This window comes from Eucyclogobius newberryi, unplaced genomic scaffold (assembly GCF_026437365.1).
Source record: "Eucyclogobius newberryi isolate DKJ021-1_F unplaced genomic scaffold, fEucNew1.0.hap1 SCAF_1, whole genome shotgun sequence".
Taxonomy (NCBI): domain Eukaryota; kingdom Metazoa; phylum Chordata; class Actinopteri; order Gobiiformes; family Gobiidae; genus Eucyclogobius; species Eucyclogobius newberryi.
The window spans coordinates 34694402-34713537 of NW_027315723.1; the positions used below are offsets into that span (position 1 = coordinate 34694402).

At 43.2% G+C, this 19136-nt stretch overlaps 1 protein-coding gene across 1 annotated transcript in view; it reads right to left on the reverse strand.

Moving 5' to 3' along the window:
* tshr (thyroid stimulating hormone receptor) overlaps window positions 1-19136 on the reverse strand; it is a 32471-nt gene that overhangs the window by 8544 nt on the left and 4791 nt on the right. The window contains 6 exon segments of the mRNA XM_072444659.1: window positions 185-253; window positions 5224-5301; window positions 6280-6354; window positions 7204-7278; window positions 12937-13011; window positions 15314-15385. Coding sequence (XP_072300760.1) covers window positions 185-253; window positions 5224-5301; window positions 6280-6354; window positions 7204-7278; window positions 12937-13011; window positions 15314-15385 — 444 coding nt within the window.

Below are 19136 nucleotides of genomic sequence, written 5' to 3' on the forward strand. Positions count from 1 at the left end.
TTGCACAATAACAAATGTAAGTGCCCGGGCGGGATTCGAACCGCTGATCCTCGGGTTCGTGGGACGTGCTCAAGACTGGCACTGTCGTTGAGCTTATGACTACTACTTTTTAAGAAATGATATTCTAAATCATTATAAGAAGGATATTTGTGTTTCATATCTGTGTTTTACTTGTTGTACTTACACTTGTTCCAGTCTGGTTCCATTAAATGCCTGATGCTGAATCTCTCTGAAGCCATTTCCAAACAACGCCCTGGAACAAAACACAAGAACCATTAGTTTACTAGTTCTATAGTTTTTGACAACATTGTGTGGCCAAGTTACAGTTGAGAACTTCACAAATCACATCCTCGGCCTGATCCTGCATTTACCCACTGGATTTAATCAGTGTCATAACCTGACTTTATTATTATTAACTCTTTATATTTGAGTTTAGTTGTATCAAAGCCGTGGATTTAAACAAACTTTGCACAAAGACCATTATTCACTTTCTACACTCAGGGCTGATTGACATAAATGTGGCCAGTGCCATCCAAGACCTAATGACTACCTCACCTTAAAGGGGAACTATGTTATTATTAGCTTCATCATGGGTCTAATTTAGTAAAAGTCTCATATACAGAGGCCTTTTTAAATCTACATAAGCAAACGATTAATTGTGTTTTGGTACTTTTGAGGAATAAAATACCTTTAAGGCAATAATAGCCTATTGTGTTAAATATTTGTATTATATTTATCTTTAAGCGATGGGTATGACTGGTTGGGGTTTGATTTGAACTGCCAAGCCTCCTCTAGACCCTTTAAAAATGTGTCAACAAAAATATTCTTACGTAGACCCCCAAGCGGCTATGATTGGCCCTTACCATAGGCTGGTGCCAGGGCGCTACCACGCTGCTGCCACGCAGCCGCCACCACGCAGCCGCCACCACGCCGCCACCACGCAGCCGCCACCACGCAGCCGCCACCACGCCGCCACCACGCAGCAGACACCACGCAGCCGCCACCACGCAGCCGCCACCACGCCGCCACCACGCAGCCGCCACCACGCAGCCGCCACCACGCAGCCGCCACCACGCAGCCGCCACAACGCAGCCGCCACCACGCAGCCGCCACCACGCAGACGCCACCACGCAGCAGCCACCACGCAGCCGCCACCACGCAGCCGCCACCACGCAGCCGCCACCACGCAGACGCCACCACGCAGCCGCCACCACGCCGCCACCACGCAGCCGCCACCACGCAGCCGCCACAACGCAGACGCCACCACGCAGACGCCACCACGCAGACGCCACCACGCAGCAGCCACCACGCAGCCGCCACCACGCAGCCGCCACCATGCAGACGCCACCACGCAGACGCCACCACGCAGACGCCACCACGCAGCAGACACCACGCAGACGCCACCACGCAGCCGCCACCACGCAGCCGCCACCACGCAGCCGCCACCACGCAGCCGCCACCACGCAGCCGCCACCACGCAGCCGCCACCACGCAGCCGCCACAACGCAGCCGCCACCACGCAGACGCCACCACGCAGACGCCACCACGCAGCCGCCACCACGCAGCCGCCACCACGCAGCCGCCACCACGCAGCCGCCACCACGCAGCAGACACCACGCAGCCGCCACCACGCAGCCGCCACCACGCAGCCGCCACCACGCAGCCGCCACAACGCAGACGCCACCACGCAGACGCCACCACGCAGCCGCCACCACGCAGCAGACACCACGCAGCCGCCACCACGCAGCCGCCACCACGCAGCCGCCACCACGCAGCCGCCACCACGCAGCCGCCACCACGCAGCCGCCACAACGCAGACGCCACCACGCAGACGCCACCACGCAGCAGCCACCACGCAGCAGCCACCACGCAGCCGCCACCACGCCGCCACCACGCAGCAGCCACCACGCAGCCGCCACCACGCAGCAGCCACCACGCAGCAGCCACCACGCAGCCGCCACCACGCAGCCGCCACCACGCAGCCACCACGCAGCCACCACGCAGCCGCCACCACGCAGCCACCACGCAGCCGTCACCACGCAGCCGTCACCACGCAGCCGTCACCACGCAGCCGTCACCACGCAGCCGCCACAACGCAGACGCCACCACGCAGACGCCACCACGCAGCCGCCACCACGCAGCCGCCACCACGCAGCAGACACCACGCAGCCGCCACCACGCAGCCGCCACCACGCAGCCGCCACCACGCAGCCGCCACCACGCAGCCGCCACAACGCAGACGCCACCACGCAGACGCCACCACGCAGACGCCACCACGCAGCAGCCACCACGCAGCAGCCACCACGCAGCCGCCACCACGCCGCCACCACGCAGCAGCCACCACGCAGCCGCCACCACGCAGCAGCCACCACGCAGCCGCCACCACGCAGCCGCCACCACGCAGCAGCCACCACGCAGCCGCCACCACGCCGCCACCACGCAGCAGCCACCACGCAGCCGCCACCACGCAGCCGCCACCACGCAGCCGCCACCACGCAGCCACCACGCAGCCGCCACCACGCAGCCACCACGCAGCCGTCACCACGCAGCCGTCACCACGCAGCCGTCACCACGCAGCCGTTACCACGCAGCCGCCACCACGCAGCCGCCATCACGCAGCCGCCACCACGCAGACGCCATCACGCAGACGCCACCACGCAGACGCCACCACGCAGCCGCCACCACGCAGCCACCACGCAGCAGTCACCACGCAGCCGCCACTACACAGCCGCCACCACGCAGCCGCAGCCGCCACCACGCAGCCGCCACCTCAGAAGCTCAGAGAAACACAGAGGAAGTACTTTTCTCATAATCACTCAAGATCAGAATAAGTGGCTCAAACATGGAAATGAGGTGAGCGCTAAACAGCACGAGGAGAAGTCGACGTTATTGCACAAAATTAAGCAAACAATAGATGTTCATAAGACTGAACTGGACAAACGGTCCAGAGAAAAACAGGAGGTCCAAACTGAACTGGACAGTCAAAGAGAAGGAAGGATTCTTGCTTGACCGCTTGAAGGACGAATGCTCTGAGCAACTGACAAAACAGTTTGCTGATATTAAAGGTGCCATAACATGCTTTTTTTCACGTTTCGTAGTCTATCCTAAGTGTATAATTGATAATAATAAGGGTTGTGCAACACCCTTAACATAATAGTTAAGAAATATCACCCAGACCTTGGACCCCCTCACCAACCCGGAAATGCAAACGGCTTGGTTTGATATTCGCCCCCACCCTTGCGAAGAGCGATCTGGCTCCTCCGCCCAACCTGTGACGTAGTCTCAGAGAGCGTGTGTGCCCCGCCCACCCCGTGACGTAGTCCCTAAATAAAACTGGTGTTAATTCTACAGCGTGCGCTGAACAGATATATCTATAGATCTATATATATATATAAAAGTCTTATGGTGACGCGTGCCTGGGGTTATGACGCGGTCTTGCCCCACCGCCCGTCAGTTTGGAGATTGGAGGAAAGGAGATAGTCTGTAATATAGCTAAAAACTGCAGGAATCAATCAAAAAACACTCTGGGTACATATATGAAGCACAAATAGCAATGTAAGAAGGTTAAAAGCTCTGAAAAGTCGATTTTGCATGTCATGGGACCAAACAAGTGAGAGCTGAACTGGAGGAGGAGAAGGCCGGTGTTTTGAAACAGTGAGCAGAAGAGCGCCACCTGCTGGAGGAGAAAAGTAGCGCTCAAGAATAAGTGCTGAGGAGGGCAGAGGAAGTTTGAGGCTAGAAAATTGTACATTCTCTTTGCTTATTTTTTTGTTTAAAAACTTAAAATCAGTATTATTTAGATCTGATATCAGTTAATAATTGAAAGGGAAATTTCAACTCAATTTTGCCTCCATTGCCGAATTCGAGATAATCCAGTCTTGGTGATGGTTTTTGATTTGTGATTATTGTTTAGCTGATGATCTTTCCATTTCTCTCATAATGTGCAAGTCCGGGGTTGGACTTGAGTTAGGTTTAGGATCAGGGTTTTAATGGTTAAAGTGGATTCAGGGTCTGGAACTGGGTCTCGACTGAACGCTTCCTTCCTCTCTAGTCTAGTCTCGTAATTGAGTCCGACAGCGTAGCGTTCACATCCATCTGGCTTCGCATTAAAACCCATAATGCAGTGAGAGGAAAATATGTCGTGTTTGTGCAACATATTACGTTAATACTGTGGTTTTGTCTGCCTGTCCTTCGCTGCAATTTTGTGGTCACAGCTCCAAAATTCCCAGTAAACTATGTACAAACTCCATCCTCTTTTTCAGTCCTTTACGAATGTCTCTTCTCCATCTGTGCATCGGTTTTACGAGGGTCAGAGTTCACGGGCGGCCATGTTGGTAAACATTTAGTTTACTTTTTATCAGATTTAGTTAACCAATTATTCATTCATGCCTTATTATTATTAGTTTTTGCTCTTATATTTGTTGTTTCATGTTGCACCTTATCACTGAAGAAAGTTCCTTGTTTGTGAATCTTGTTTTAATTCACTGACAATGGCAATAAACCCTTTTTTCTGATTCTGATTCTGATCAAGTTTAAGGTTAAAAATGCGCGACACAGCTTTTCTCGTGGGCAGTTGTCATTTCTTTGCCTGGAATGTTCCACAGTATGGCATTCAGTATACATGGTGACGCCGACAGTCAAGGTCAAATCTGTGGAGAATGCATGTTTTTTTATATTTTAAATGTTTTATGTAACAATAACAGATTAAATGCCATTTTTTCCACCCATTTTTCGATTGTCGAGTCCTTGATCGTTGGTTCAGTATATGTCATCTCTTACACTGTTAGGGCGGTTTTCCTGCCGCCACAAGTATGTTCCAAAGATATCCATTTACGTGTCCATGGCAGGAGTTTTGAGGCCCGAATACATAGTTCTAACGTCAAGTGTGATGAGAAGGTGAAAACAGTCTGCAGTCGGACAATCACAAAACACACGACAATGCCGGGCCACTTGACAACGAGAATGCACGTTTTTCCAAAGTATTTTGATGCAATAAAAGTACCTGTAATTGAATAAATGCGGCATTCTGGAAAAAGCAATAACGTTTAAGGCTACTCAAGCAAAGGGAACGTTTATGGTTTTCCTTTTCCTTTATCTTCCTGGGTTACTACTTGTTTTAGATTACACATTCCTTATTCCTTGAGACAATATTTTGAATGTATAACTGTCCGTGTGTCGGATTGGAAGACGTGTTTGCGGTGTGCGTCGGTGCAGAGCGCTCACACTGTCAGCAGTTCAGTGGTGATGCCCTGGAATGCGTTGGCTGGGATCTCGGTGATGTACGGGTGATCCACAATCTCCCTGGGCGAAATGACACCAAATACACAGAGAATTGGTCAGGAATTGGAAAATGAGGACTTTGTGTTATACAGTGGTGTTTAAATGTAGGGAAAATCTACCCAAATGTACTAGGAAGTTTGGAAATTTAATTAAACGCTACATTTGAATGAAAAGTGAACGTGCTGCTGCAGTTGAAATCACAGTGGCTCTCCAGGACAGATGAATTTCTAGTTTTTATTTATGTATTACTTTTGTCTGATATATATTTATAGTCCATGACACATCCGGATATTATTTCTTTTTTTTGGACATTTAAAGTTGCAGTTTTGATTGAATGACAAGAGTGAAGAGCTGCAGATCGTGGTAGAGAACAGCCAAACGCTAAATCCAGCAAATGGCACTGTTTCAGAAATAACAACACTGTAGATGTGAGGTAGGGGGAAATGGGATTTTTTTTTTCTGAATAAAGATGACTCAAAAATGAAGAATCACTCTAAATACAACTATGAGTTGGTAATTGAGAAGGGGAAACAATTATAACACGGTAATAGCTTTTAAAAGTGCATAATATGTCCTCTTAGATTAGATACTATTGCATTAAAGTTTGGGCTTGTTCTTGTCTGTTTATGACTTGATTCAATATGGACTTTACTTATTTATTTTCTCAAAAATTAAAATTAAATGGCCATGCAACCCTGTCTTGGTCTAGTCCTGGTGGCACTTGTAAGTTTGTGTGTTGTTTGGTGCCACAGGTCTTAGATTATTACAAAATTATGACATTAATCTGTGTGAGAACATATTTTTAGTAATGCTGTTATTGCAAAAGAGAGAAAAGCCTTTATAGTTTGAATAAAAATAATTATCAAGACCAATTATAGCTCACAAAGTTACAAAGATATGGGTTGATATTGGTTAATTGAAAAGGCATTACAAACTGAGCTCTAACTCTATATTAAAAATAACAAATTGAAATAAGATATATTGAGTGTCTTCACTTACAAAATGAAGCCTGGGTCAAACGAGTTGATGTTGTTCAGATGTGGGAAGAACATCAGGCCCGTGTTATAAATCCCCCTGAAGAAATGCACACAAACATATTCAAACATAATGACCCCATAATAATCTCCTACCATTTGTATTTCTGGAACCACAAAGGCCGCTGCATTACAAAAACACATTTCAGCATGCAACAAACAACATTTTGATCTTCAAGAATTCAAGGAGGAACTGGACAAACAAAGGAAATAGAGCGTAATATTACCCAGGGCTGAGAATCGGAATTGCAATTTGGAACGGTCGCAATCAGCAAGTCACAAGCGCTGCAGTCTGGCTACGGGTGCGTTCACACTGGTTTTGCACTGGTTTGAGCCCAGTTTAATTCAGGTCAAGACTTGATGGTTTTGTTTTTACAGTCTGTTTCAGCCCTGGCCTTGTCCATGTTTAGTTACAGTTTTAGTCCAGGTTTAGTTCCAATTTGAATGTGCTTTGTGTGTGAATTCAGTGTTAATTTTCAAAACCCTTTTATTATGTACAGTATAAAACCAGTAAACCCTTTAGTTTAGGGCTGGGCAATTATTTCGATTTGATTTTATGTACTTTTAGTGTACTCTTTCAATATTAATTCCCTAAACATAAACAAGACTATTATCTATTAATCGTTTCCATTTAGGCAGCGTTTACACTTACACTGGTTTGGGCCTGATGTAGATTCGGTCTGGACCCATTCTCATTCTGGTTTAGTCCTGTTCTAGTCCCGATTTAGTTCCAGTTTTGATGTGGTGATTGTGCGAGTGTGAACGCACCCTTAAAAGCAACATAACTGTCAACATCTCCTCTAAAACCGTAACTCTGACAGAGGCTTGGCTGTGGACCTCTGTGAACATGCTGAGGAGAACGTTGCAGGAGAAGCAGTCGTAGTCTTACAGGTATTTGAGGCTTGGCAGGTTGTGGAAGGCTTCTGGGTCGATGTAGGTCAGACTCTTTATGTTTCTCAGCTCTCTGAAACAACAGAAGAGGCAGGTCAAAGCGATACGGTCCGATATCTCACGTCTGGGAATCCCAATAAACCTGTTAATCTATCTCAGCGCTGTCCAGAACTTATATTGAGGGACGGATATTGAAAGATGCGAAGCGCCGAGACAGAGACCGGGAGCCGATACGCAGTGAATCATTTCAAAAGGTGCTATTAGCAGAGGTTTGATCGGGCCATTACGCCTTTTTTCAGCTTGGAACATTTTTATCAGGTCTGTTTTTCCAATTTATACAGGTTATGACGATAGACAAGTTAATATATTTCCTGTCAAAAGCACTATTCGTGGTGATTTGGGCCAGAACAACATCAACTAATGTTTAACTTGCACATTCTATGGTGACTTTTCAGCTGCAAAAGTTGTATATCTATTTAGTAAAGCAGCTTTTATGTAAATCCGTTTCGGTGTTTCATTCTTTTCTTTTTTAAATAACTTAACAAGAATTTCTCAATAAATAGGTTCAATTGCGTGACACTGAACATGCTCTAAAGAAACTCTGTTCAAAAGCACAAGTAGACGGTGGTCTCGGTGGTTTCGTGCACTTCATAAGTCAAGCAGAACAGAACAAGTGCCACATCTGAGTCCGGGGACGTCAGAGGCTGTGCGAGCGTTTACGTTTGTGCTCGCAACTGTGGTGTTGGAGCTCCTTTTGTCCCAGGACTGCAGAGGAGGGGATAGTACTTACTTTACTTAACTGTATTTACCTGATCAGCTTTTTAATACCATTGAATTTGTCATATTACTCCATCTTGATGTGTCATGTGGTTTATAAAGTTACTGTATCTCTTCCAACTGTCTGCAAGTCTAAAAGTGACAAAAGCTTTATGCCAGGCATGTCCAAACTAGGGCCCGGGGGCCCTCAGACCAATTTGTGTTGGCCCTCCAGTTTCCTGCTATGTTGGCCCAAACAACAAAAAGTAGTACTTTGTACTGGGAAATTGGTAAGATTCAGGCATATTGATGTTATACCAACCTAAAATTAATGTTCTAGGTCAAACTAAAGGTGTGGAGGCTCATCACAATGACATCAAATGCAACATTTCGAATGATTCACTTTCAACATTGTTCAAATTCAACATTGTCAAGTAGTTTGTGGCCCTCTGCCCCATTTAAGTTTCAAAATGCGGCCCTTGGTGAAAAAAGTTTGGACATCCCTGCTTTATGTTGACAATACGACATTATTTGTGTTTCTTCAGATTTGTGGGTTAGGGTTAGATGTTAGGGCTAACCCTAACATTTAATATTTTGTCTTTCCAATGACATTAATTGTTACCTGAATAGTACACTTTTTTTTAAACTCTTAAAGATCTCTTAGACCATTTCTTTACTTCTGTTTCACATTTTTTTTTTAAATTTAAGCAATTTCTGCTACTCTTCCGTCTCTGCTTGACTGGGCTGTTCTCACAACACACAATAAAGCCGTGATGGAACCAGATCAGCACAGCAACACAACACATACGTTAGATTATTAAGTAGATTATTGAAATATATTAAAACAAATGTTATCCAACTCTGTCAGCCTGAGTATTTTAGATAATTCACTTAGATGCAGGATTGTAGAGACTTTTACTTCTGACTGCTACTGACTGTGTCAGTTTTTATGTTCGTGGGCACCAACAAGTCACCAGCACACCCTTTCTATATTGTACAGAAATGATATGCTTTTGAGATCGACAACTCCACGCAAAAGTCACACAACCTCCCGAATAAAGTGAATAGTGGTTTTAAGAAGAACAAAGACCTTAAAAAAAGAACAAACATCAGAAAGACGGCTTGATTGTTTTTTAAAAAGTACTGTTACATTAAAGAAGGTAAAGCTCAGATCAATGTGTAAAACTAATACATTGACTTCTCCTCTTTATGTGCATGTTGTGATGTGTTAAATCCCCCTCTTAAATCCTCCTCTGATACTGTAAAAAAGACAAGTGCCTGTGTGGTCTGCGGTGCACTGTTGTTAGTGGTGGAAGTTGGCGGGTTTGGAAATACCGTAGACAGTTTATATTGGAAAAACTGGACCATCTCAGTGAACCAGATCCATGCTCCGACAAGGCCCCGAACAAGCTCTTTTGACGCCAAACAAGACTTAAGCTAACGCATGCTAACACATCAGACATAAATTCAATATGTTTTCACTAGAGAGAACAGTGCAATGGCATAGACTTGACTCTTACAAATAGTCTTCAGAAAGCAAGAGAAACTGTTGTATGAGGGAAAAGCAAATGTCAGGAGGATTAGGATTCACACGTAGAAAAGCTGATCTTTCAACTCGACATCCGACCTAGATCTTAGACTTTTTGTTAAAATAATAGGCTGCATGAAGGGGTCGTCTAGGTCAGGCTCAATAGTCTGAAACGAGCGCACTTTAAAATCTCCTCTTCAAAAAATGTGCACTATTTGCCAAGTTTACACTACACGTAAATGAAAAGTGAATGAATACATGCAAAACAAACACGTCCGTATGAAAGTATACACTGAGAAACGTCATTCGTTCATATGCGAAGGGGTTGCAACAATATCAGTTATGATTATTGTGAGAAGAAACGCAACGCTTTATCAATTGTTCACGATTATTGGCAACGTAATCAAACTGTGAACGCCATTAACCAATTTAAGTCACGTTGTAGATCACATGTGTCCAGCTTTATGAATAACAAAGAGAAATAATGTGTCATAAATGTCATGAAAGCGCTTTATATTTAGTTTTATGTTTTCAGAGCCTAATCTGACACTGCTGCAGAAAATAACCCGATAAACGATGATATTGAAACAAATTGATGCCAGTGACACAATAACTCTGAAGCAGCACAATCCCAGTAAACCAATATGTTTGATATTTAATATAAAATAGAAATGCAATGAATGATTCATAGCAGAATGAAACACATTAGTCGTCCTAGAAGTAAATCATTGGATCCTCTGTAGCTCGTGTCTTATTGTACAACAAACAAGAACAAAACATTTTACGGTTCAGCACAATAAAAGTAAATGCGATACAAATATTGAGCCCCAAAATAATATTGTTCCATCTATATTTTATTTTAGTGAATTATAGGCCGACGTAGTAATCATTGTTGAAACTTTGTAATGTGGCTTCTAACATTCACATTATTATATTTTTTTAGTTTTTACGATTATATTACTGTCAGAAAAATCACAGTAGATAACATTATGGGCTGTGTCAAAATCATAAACTTTACAATTATTGTGGCACAACAACCAAAGCAAGCGCTGGCGAAACTATTTTTGCTGAACTGACCTTAAGACCCGCGTTTAACTCAAATCCACCAAACTAGCAATAGCGACCGCTGACTCAAATCTGACCGCTGAACCAAACGCACGCCAACAAAACACTGTCCTCCGTGAACTGTCCTCCGTGATAGAGTGCAGACCCGACATTTTTCTACAACAGTTTTCCAAATAAAAAGTAACAAGTCTTTAAATTGGCGATTTAGCAGCACGCAGCCGGAGCCCCACAGCTGCCGACGGCCTCTCCGCCAACAGGAAGCGTAGCATTAATTTGTGTCTGACCCTGAGGGAAACCTGAGAGAGATGCCATTATCTGCTGCATGGCACCGCACCACACCAATCACCGGCAAATGGGCCCCGGAGATCCAAAATACACCTCTGGATCGCACACAACCACCGGGCAAGCGGGTCGAGTTACCCACCGAGTCTGTGTTTTGAAATCTGGAATTAGCCGACTAATAGGGAGAGACACTAAAAACCAGGGATAATTAAGATCAAAATGCAGAGTAAGTGAGTCTCGCACACATGAAGAGGGATGAATCAAGGCAATTTGCACGCTTCAGTCAGAAGAGCGCGCCTCTCACACTGGCACAGTTCAACTTCTGTGGAACTTCTTTTGGGATTTTTTGTGCCTTTTAGAGGTCGTTCAGCAACTTTTCTGGAGGAAGGTACATGTTATGACTTTGCATGAAAAGTCCCACAGTATGGCATTAAACTCTCTCCATTGAGACAAGGCAATGAACAGCTGAGGTCTATGGAGAGGTGAGACTGCTCTGTAAGTTTGTCAAGTTTGAGTTTTAGCATTAAAAACATCTGGAATTGAATATGTCAGATTTATAGGTTTAGTGCCATAACGTGGAACATTCAAGGTAAAAAAAAGAGAAAGGTTAGTACATTTTCAAACACTTGGAAAGTCCTCAAATTGGAAAGAAGCCCCAGAAAAGAATGAGAAGACTCTAAAGAATGAACTTCAATCATTCCTTTTCAAACTCACAACATAAAAGAAAAAGCCTCCATCTCTGTGTTTAATTAACAACCCTTTTCTCCCAGACACTCCTTTTTTTAACCTGTAACTATTGGTTTTACTTCTTTTAATACACATCTTATGGTCATAAAATACAAAAGTTCACACATTCTTGTTCGGAACTCTTTTCAATTAATCCGGGGATGGATAGTTTTGTCCAGACCCCCAGTGTGACTGATCTAGAAGGTTCTACTGACCAAGATCCTGCTCAAACAACATCACAATTGATTGATTGTTTGCGATTAATGACACCGTGACCAAACAGCAGTGAAATGTTTATGTCGTATAATCAACATCATCAAACTTCGTCTTCTCCTTCTCCTCCTCCTCCTCCTCATCCTCCTCCCCCTCCTCCTCCTCCTCCTCCTCCTCTTCCTCCTCCCCCTCCTCCTCCTCCTCCTCCTCCTCCTCTTCCTCCTCCCCCTCCTCCTCCTCCTCCTCCTCCTCCTCTTCCTCCTCCTCCTCCTCCTCCTCCTCCTCCTCCTTCTTCTTCTTCTTCTTCTTCTTCTTCTTCTTCTTCTTCTTCTTCTTCTTCTTCTTCTTCTTCTTCTTCTTCTTCTTCTTCTTCTTCTTCTTCTTCTTCTTCTTCTTCTTCTTCTTCTTCTTCTTCTTCTTCTTCTTTTGTATCCAACTGGCCTTAATGTGCTGGGGTTGAGTTTAGGACAAATGTGGATGATTAAGTCTACCTTAACATTAACATTTGTCTTTCCGATTGGATCTAAAACAGGATGACGAGTTTAGAATGGGCCAATCAGAGAACACCACCTTATGACATCAGCCGGTGTAACAGAATGTTTTGAGCTTGAGAGGTAAGTATTGTTGAAAGCATGATTTTGGCTGAAGCTACTCACTTTTTTCCCTGATTACACTAAACATAACAGCTTGTTTAGGCCTTTAGCATAATTAAATAATTGGTGTAACTTTTCTGGTGAAGGGTCTTACGCCTGCTTGTCATTTTATTTGCCTGAAATATTCCACAATATGGCGTTAAACACATGTATATCCATGGAGACAAGCAGGTGATGCATCCGGGACAAGTTACAAGCGAGACGGTAAGAATTCATTATTTTCAATGTGTTTTTTTGCCAATAACAACACCTGAGATTGAATAAATGCAAGACAAATGAGTTTAATGCCATACAAGCAAACCAATAACGAGAAGGGTGACGGACCTCAAAGAAAAGTTACACAGCCCTTTAACTTTTACCACCAAATGAATTCGATCTCCAACCCGCGGCACGATGGCCATTTTACCATTCGATAAAGAGAAGATTCCAAACGCTCTTTATCTGCTGCGAGCAAACGCAGTGGCTTAATCAATGATGGCCACTAAAGTGTGTTCTGTCAGTTACTCACATGTGGGCGATTTTCTTCAGCGCAGAGAAGGAGTGAGTTTCCAGTCTCTCCAGCGTCGTGTCCACCGAGATGTATCTGAAAACAAATAAACACATACGTGCGAGAACATCAAGTGATATTCGCCACATGATGTCGCTTGAACCGCACGAGGGGCGAGAATGGAGCGCTTGTTTAGGGTTAATGGGGGAACGGAAAGCTAAGAAGTGTTTTTGTATGTGCTGGTTACTCTTTCCTGGCTTTATCAGCCCACCTTGTCTGAAGCCGCTGTGTCGGGGGCAATTTTTCAGGTATGCAGCGCTCATATACGTTACCCAGTCATCAGTCACCCTCAGTGCACTTGTTATTACTCCAGAAACGGCCGGCTCATTAAATAAACGTTGAACTTAGCAACGGGTCGTGTTGAAGTGAGGAGTTATTAGGGAAAAGACATGCATGTACACCATTACTTAGAGTACTTAGGGAGGTACTTCACAAAATAAACCACTAATTCAGGAATTTGACTGACATCTGGAGGTGGAGCGTAACTGGGGATAAAGTGTGGAGAGCTTCGAGGACGTGATGCTTCAATCATCAATCCTGATAGTTTCTAAACTACTTTAAATCATCATTTGTGAAGAGTCATTTTAATGTGGAGAAAACAGGTAGAAACTGGGATGAGTGACTTCAAACTTACAGTCACAAAAACTTCAAGATTGACATGAGATTGCAGTTATAGATTTGTGAACATCTCTGAATATGTATTTAATAGTTGTTGTTGTTGTTGTTGTACTTCATTTGACATGCAGTAAAAGTACTATGCCTTTTACAATGTCACATTAAATCCAACTTCACACAGATTTGAAAAACGTTAAAGACTTGTCCATTGTTTGCTCCTTGTTTGAACACAGTTTAGTCCTGATGAAGACTTGGTTTGGTCCTGTATAGTCCTGGTTTAGTCCCGGTCAAGTGCAAGTGTATGTCCCCAGTTTAAACCTGATGTTCATTTGGAATCCAAGTGTGAACATATTGTTTCGAACTCCTGTAATAAAGTCAAATCTGCATGTCCCAGTGCAGATATATTGTAAAAGCATCTATGACATCACACCGTTTTCTCTACATCTAATTATGGAGCGGTTTATTCTCTCAAGAAGCAGGAAGTATGTCGTTAATGTTTGTTAGCTTTATCGTGGCGGCAAAACTCGCTCTGGTCTCAGAAAAGTGTGAAAAGTGCTTTTGAAATGAACTTTGCAAGCTGAGAATGCGTAAGACAGTGATACACGTGGACCTCTGCACAGAGTTTAAAATGACCTAGTTTACACATAACGATCAGGTACAGCGCCTTTTACCACTGGAGTTGTATTTCGATCAAGGCCTTAGTCTAGTCATTTTATATCTTATTCTTCCACCAACCAACATATAGAAGAATAAATGTAGAATAAAGTCTAAAGTCTCTATAGTCTCAGGCGTACAACTACAGTAGGTAACGATAATGTAACACTTGGATACCAATAAAACACAGAAGAAGAAGAAGAAGAAGAAGAAGAAGAAGAAGAAGAAGAAGAAGACCAAGAAGAAGACCAAGAAGAAGAAGAAGAAGAAGAAGGAGAAGGAGAAGAAGAAGAAGAAGAAGAAGAAGAAGAAGAAGAAGAAGAAGAAGAAGAAGAAGAAGAAGAAGAAGAAGAAGAAGAAGAAGAAGAAGAAGAAGAAGAAGAAGAAGAAGAAGAAGAAGAAGAAGAAGAAGAAGAAGAAGCAGAAGCAGAAGCAGAAGCAGAAGCAGAAGCAGAAGCAGAAGCAGAAGCAGAAAGCTAAGTTAAGGAAGTCTTACATGCAGTTATGGTAACACAGAGCTTCAGTAATATCCAAGTGGGCCTAGACAAAGCTGATATTAATTTACAATAATACTGCTTTACTTTTACCAAATTCGCTGCGTACATACAGAGACAAAGTCAACTATTTCACTTCTGAATCAATCCATCGTTTAATCTGGCCGATGAACTAGACCAGAGCTTTTTGCGGCCAACAAAACCTCCTCCACTCGAGCTGTCTTTCTTGCATGACATTCACCCAGAGAGGCTCAATGTATATTTTACCTCTCCTCCAGTCAGCGCCCAGCACAAAAAACACTGCTCAAATCCCCCGCCCGTGTCCGAGCGCCGCTGCGGCTGGACGGGCCACATTCCTCTCAAAGGAACGCATTAGCGCTTCCAGCTGTGATTGTGAGCCAGCACTGATAGTGACCAGACCACATCAGGGAGAGTCTGGAGCAGGGGCCGGAGATACGGGAGAGGGGGGGTCCGGGTTTTCAGCGCCACGCGAGGAGAGGGACAGGTATAAAAAGAGGGGAGACGGAGAGAGTCTTTGAGCACCGCTGATTACCAGGCATCTTAAGGAAACTTACATCCAGGAAATGTTGACCATGTGTGAGAAAGCGTCTGTCGGCACCGAATGAAGATGTGTCTCCCAAAGATATCTGTAAACACAAGCAAAACATGAAAGAATAAAACATAATTTGATCTGGATTACTGTGCACAGAGACAAATGAAATTGCAGCATTATTTTTATTTTTGCATTAACAACTCCTGTAATTGAATAAATACAAGATGGGTTTGTTTAATGCCATACGGGTGAAAACAAGCAGTTGTCCTCCAGCAGAAGTTACATATTTAAATTAAACTAACTCTATTTTGAAGTAGGTTTACAGACAAACTTTGCACTCCAAGCAAGACCCATACAACAGGGGCGTTTCTAAGGAAAGCCCGAGGGGGGGACAAGCCACACCTGAATCTGTTTGTCCACCGCACTTAGAGGGGCTGAAGGAAATATATAGGTGGTAAATAACCTTTTTTTGTGTGTGTAATTTTACATAAAAAGCATCCGATTACAACAAAAAAGGGGAATTTGACATGAGAGTTAAATTCTCAAAATGATCAGAACCAGGCCTAACTCTGACCCAAAGACAATTGGCTGGCCCTAGTGCCAAGACTGGACACGCCCCTAAAATAAAAGTCCAAGCCTAATCCTAAAGAAAAACATTGAGTAAAACCAGGAATTATTCTCAACTAAGTAAATTCTAACCCTGTACAGATTTAGGACAGATTTATGACACCAGGTCCAAACTGGGCATGACTAAAATGCCTTAACTTCACTCTAATACAAACAATCACATTCTGTCAGACCAGGCTTCCCGACTAAGGCAGAAAGTCTGTGTACATTTACGATTGAATATAAATGTGGACTTGTTCTACTTAAGTACGGAATTGTATAATCAAAAAGAGATGGGAAGAACAAAGGTTCGAATGGGCCTGTAGACTCAACAAGAAATATAGAAAATGTGCTGGACACCACTCTTATCTGCCCCACAGAGTCCACCTAATTATTTAGCAACTACAAAACAAAGAGATAGTGAAAGGCCCACTCGCTTTCACTGGATAGTAAACTCTGCTCTTACGTTACCTAATTAAAAGAGTAAATCATTTAACAAAAATACCCTCAAACTGACAATTGTGACCTTGTATACTACGTGCATTAGCTCTAGCCCTGTCAACATACATCAGCCCTTTTTATTTAGCTGTAGCAGAAACATTTTACATCCTAAAGTACCTAAAGTAGTGATGAGTATTGATACATGTCTATACAGACTGAGGTATCAAAATGTATCATCTCCCTGCAAATATTATACCCATAAGCCTACTTAACATTAAATGTTAAGTAGGCTTATGGGTATAATATTTGCAATGTATTTCAAAAATCTGCAATTCTGGAGAAATTTTCTCCAGAATTGCAGATTTTTGAAATACATTGTTTATATTTTAGGTCATCTGCACATATATTTATTTTTTGGACCAGTTCAAGTTGTAGTTGAGTAAAGATGTTTCAAAACGCATGGTATCGGAATCAGATCAATGCATTACTTGGCATTGGATCGAAACCAAAAACATCCCTAACTATCCTATGACAGTACTAAAAATTGGCTGACACGTTCGCCTAGATCAGTGGTTCTCAAACCTTTCACCCCACATACCTGCTAAAAATAAAATGTGGCCTTCCGAGCACCATGAGATCTAAACCTGGTCAAAAACAGAACTATTCTAGGTCTCAACAAGCTAAACCCGGTCTAAAACAGCACCACACCAGTGCTATTCTAGATCTAAACAAGGATTAAACCAAAGGAGGACAAAAATTTGGGTTAAGTTAACTCTAAATTCAGAAAAACATGCCTAGATGGTTTCAAATGTGACTTTTCCCTCACAAAAATGCCAGCCACATGCGTGAAACTACAATGCGATGTTCTCTTTTGAAGCCATCATCCCCTTTTCAAACATCGTGTGCCCATTCTGACGCTCGCAACCCAGAACCAGGTGCAAAATACAAAAAACGTGCTAACGCAAAGCCACCAATGTGTGTGCACCTTGGCCTGATCAGGGGAAACAAAGGGCCAAGTCCACGTTCAGCCGCGGGGGTCGGTTAGCCCGTTGGCGAGCGCAGCGTACGGCGTCTGACAAGCTCAAACAAACACGGCAACAGAGAGCAGGCCTGACACCCCCACGCCGCCGCCGCCGCTGTACTTAAAAGAGACGAGGCCGGAGCATGGCGAGTTCAACCCCCGACGACAAACCCACTTAAGTTTGAGATGGAAACGTGTAAACAAACAGGGCTTAAATTGAGTTTGAAGTGGGGAGAAGCCGCATCGTTTAAAATGGTGTTGGTATTGGATCTACAACAGGCTGTGGTGGTGATCTTTGGGAACAGGCTTGTTTTTGATGTTTAATGACAAGCGTGATGGGTCAGAGCGGTTATGGGCGACTCTATTCGCACTGAAACAAATGGAGAAATGTCCACGAACAGGAAGGTCGATGCTTTAATCCCAACTCTGACCTTTAAATGAGGCTGTTGTCGTGTCTTCATTCTTAGTTTGTCTGTGTCTGTTTCTCACACACTGTTTCTCTTGTCTGTGTTCTTCTCTACAGCTATATTTAATCTACTGAGTGAAATTAACTTGTAAAGGTTCTTTGAGCGTCTGGAAAGCTGCTTATTGGTCATTTATTATATCATACTTATATATAGCAAGTGCTAATGTTGTTTCTGCAGATTGAGCCGATGCATTCAGGTGATATCAGAACATTATTTAATCCTTATAGTTTTCAAATTAATCAGGAGGACAGTGCAGACTTACAGTGAATATAGTAGCATTTGCTTTTAAACTGTTAGTTTGAAGATTTGTTGAATTTTTAAGGTTAATATCTATACAATCCACAAAACAGACAAAAATAGCACTACGATTTTCACACTGGCTTCATAAAGTGGTGCCAGTATTTCTAAATGCCAAAATTGTGATCAAATTGTCAATTAAAATGTCTTCATATGATCAGCCAGTTTGTAGATCCAATCCCAAGCAAATAATGATATAGTTCAACATGTGGATGAATTTATGACATCATCAAATTCTAGAAATACAGCCTATATTATTAAACAGTGTTGGGAAAAGTACTTGTTGTAACATATTCTATTACATGGTCCAATCAAAGTACTGTATCCTGAATACTTATGGTTGCTTAAAATGTTCCTGCAAAAAGACCACAAAGTATTCAAAACCACCCTTTGTTCCATTTGTTATGCGTTCAGAGATGTAAAAAACATACATGCACTCAACACAACAAGAGCAGAACTTTCTTCTTTTCTCATAAAGTCAGTGGAGTTCGACGCTTACATTTCATGATCAAATACCACAATGTATTCCTTTGATTTTAGGAAAGTAACTGTAATCTTAACAGTACCAAATGAAAGAGTAAATGTGCCAGAATGCAGTTTGTATTCTGAATATGTACTCACACTGATTACAATTTGGGTCAATCCCCATTGTTTTCGTTAAAAAAACAATAGGGATTTTAAGAGGCTACATACTAAACGAAGTGGCCGTTCAAAAGTATTCTGACACTGCAGTAGTGACTAGTTGTTCCATCATGTTTTTGTTTGTCTAAGCCAGGGGTGGGCAATTCTTTTCCTCGAGGGCCATATTCGAATCCAGGGCCGGCCCGCGATCATTACAAAATGTATATAAAAAATGTAATATCAAATAAAATATCACTTTTCTGTCGAATATAGGCTATTTAACCATTTCACGTCATATTTATTAAGGATACAAGTGTAGACAGATGCCTAAGGGTAAAAAAAAAATTGGAAATATTACTTGGCATGTTTGGCGGGCCGGATTATAAAGACAA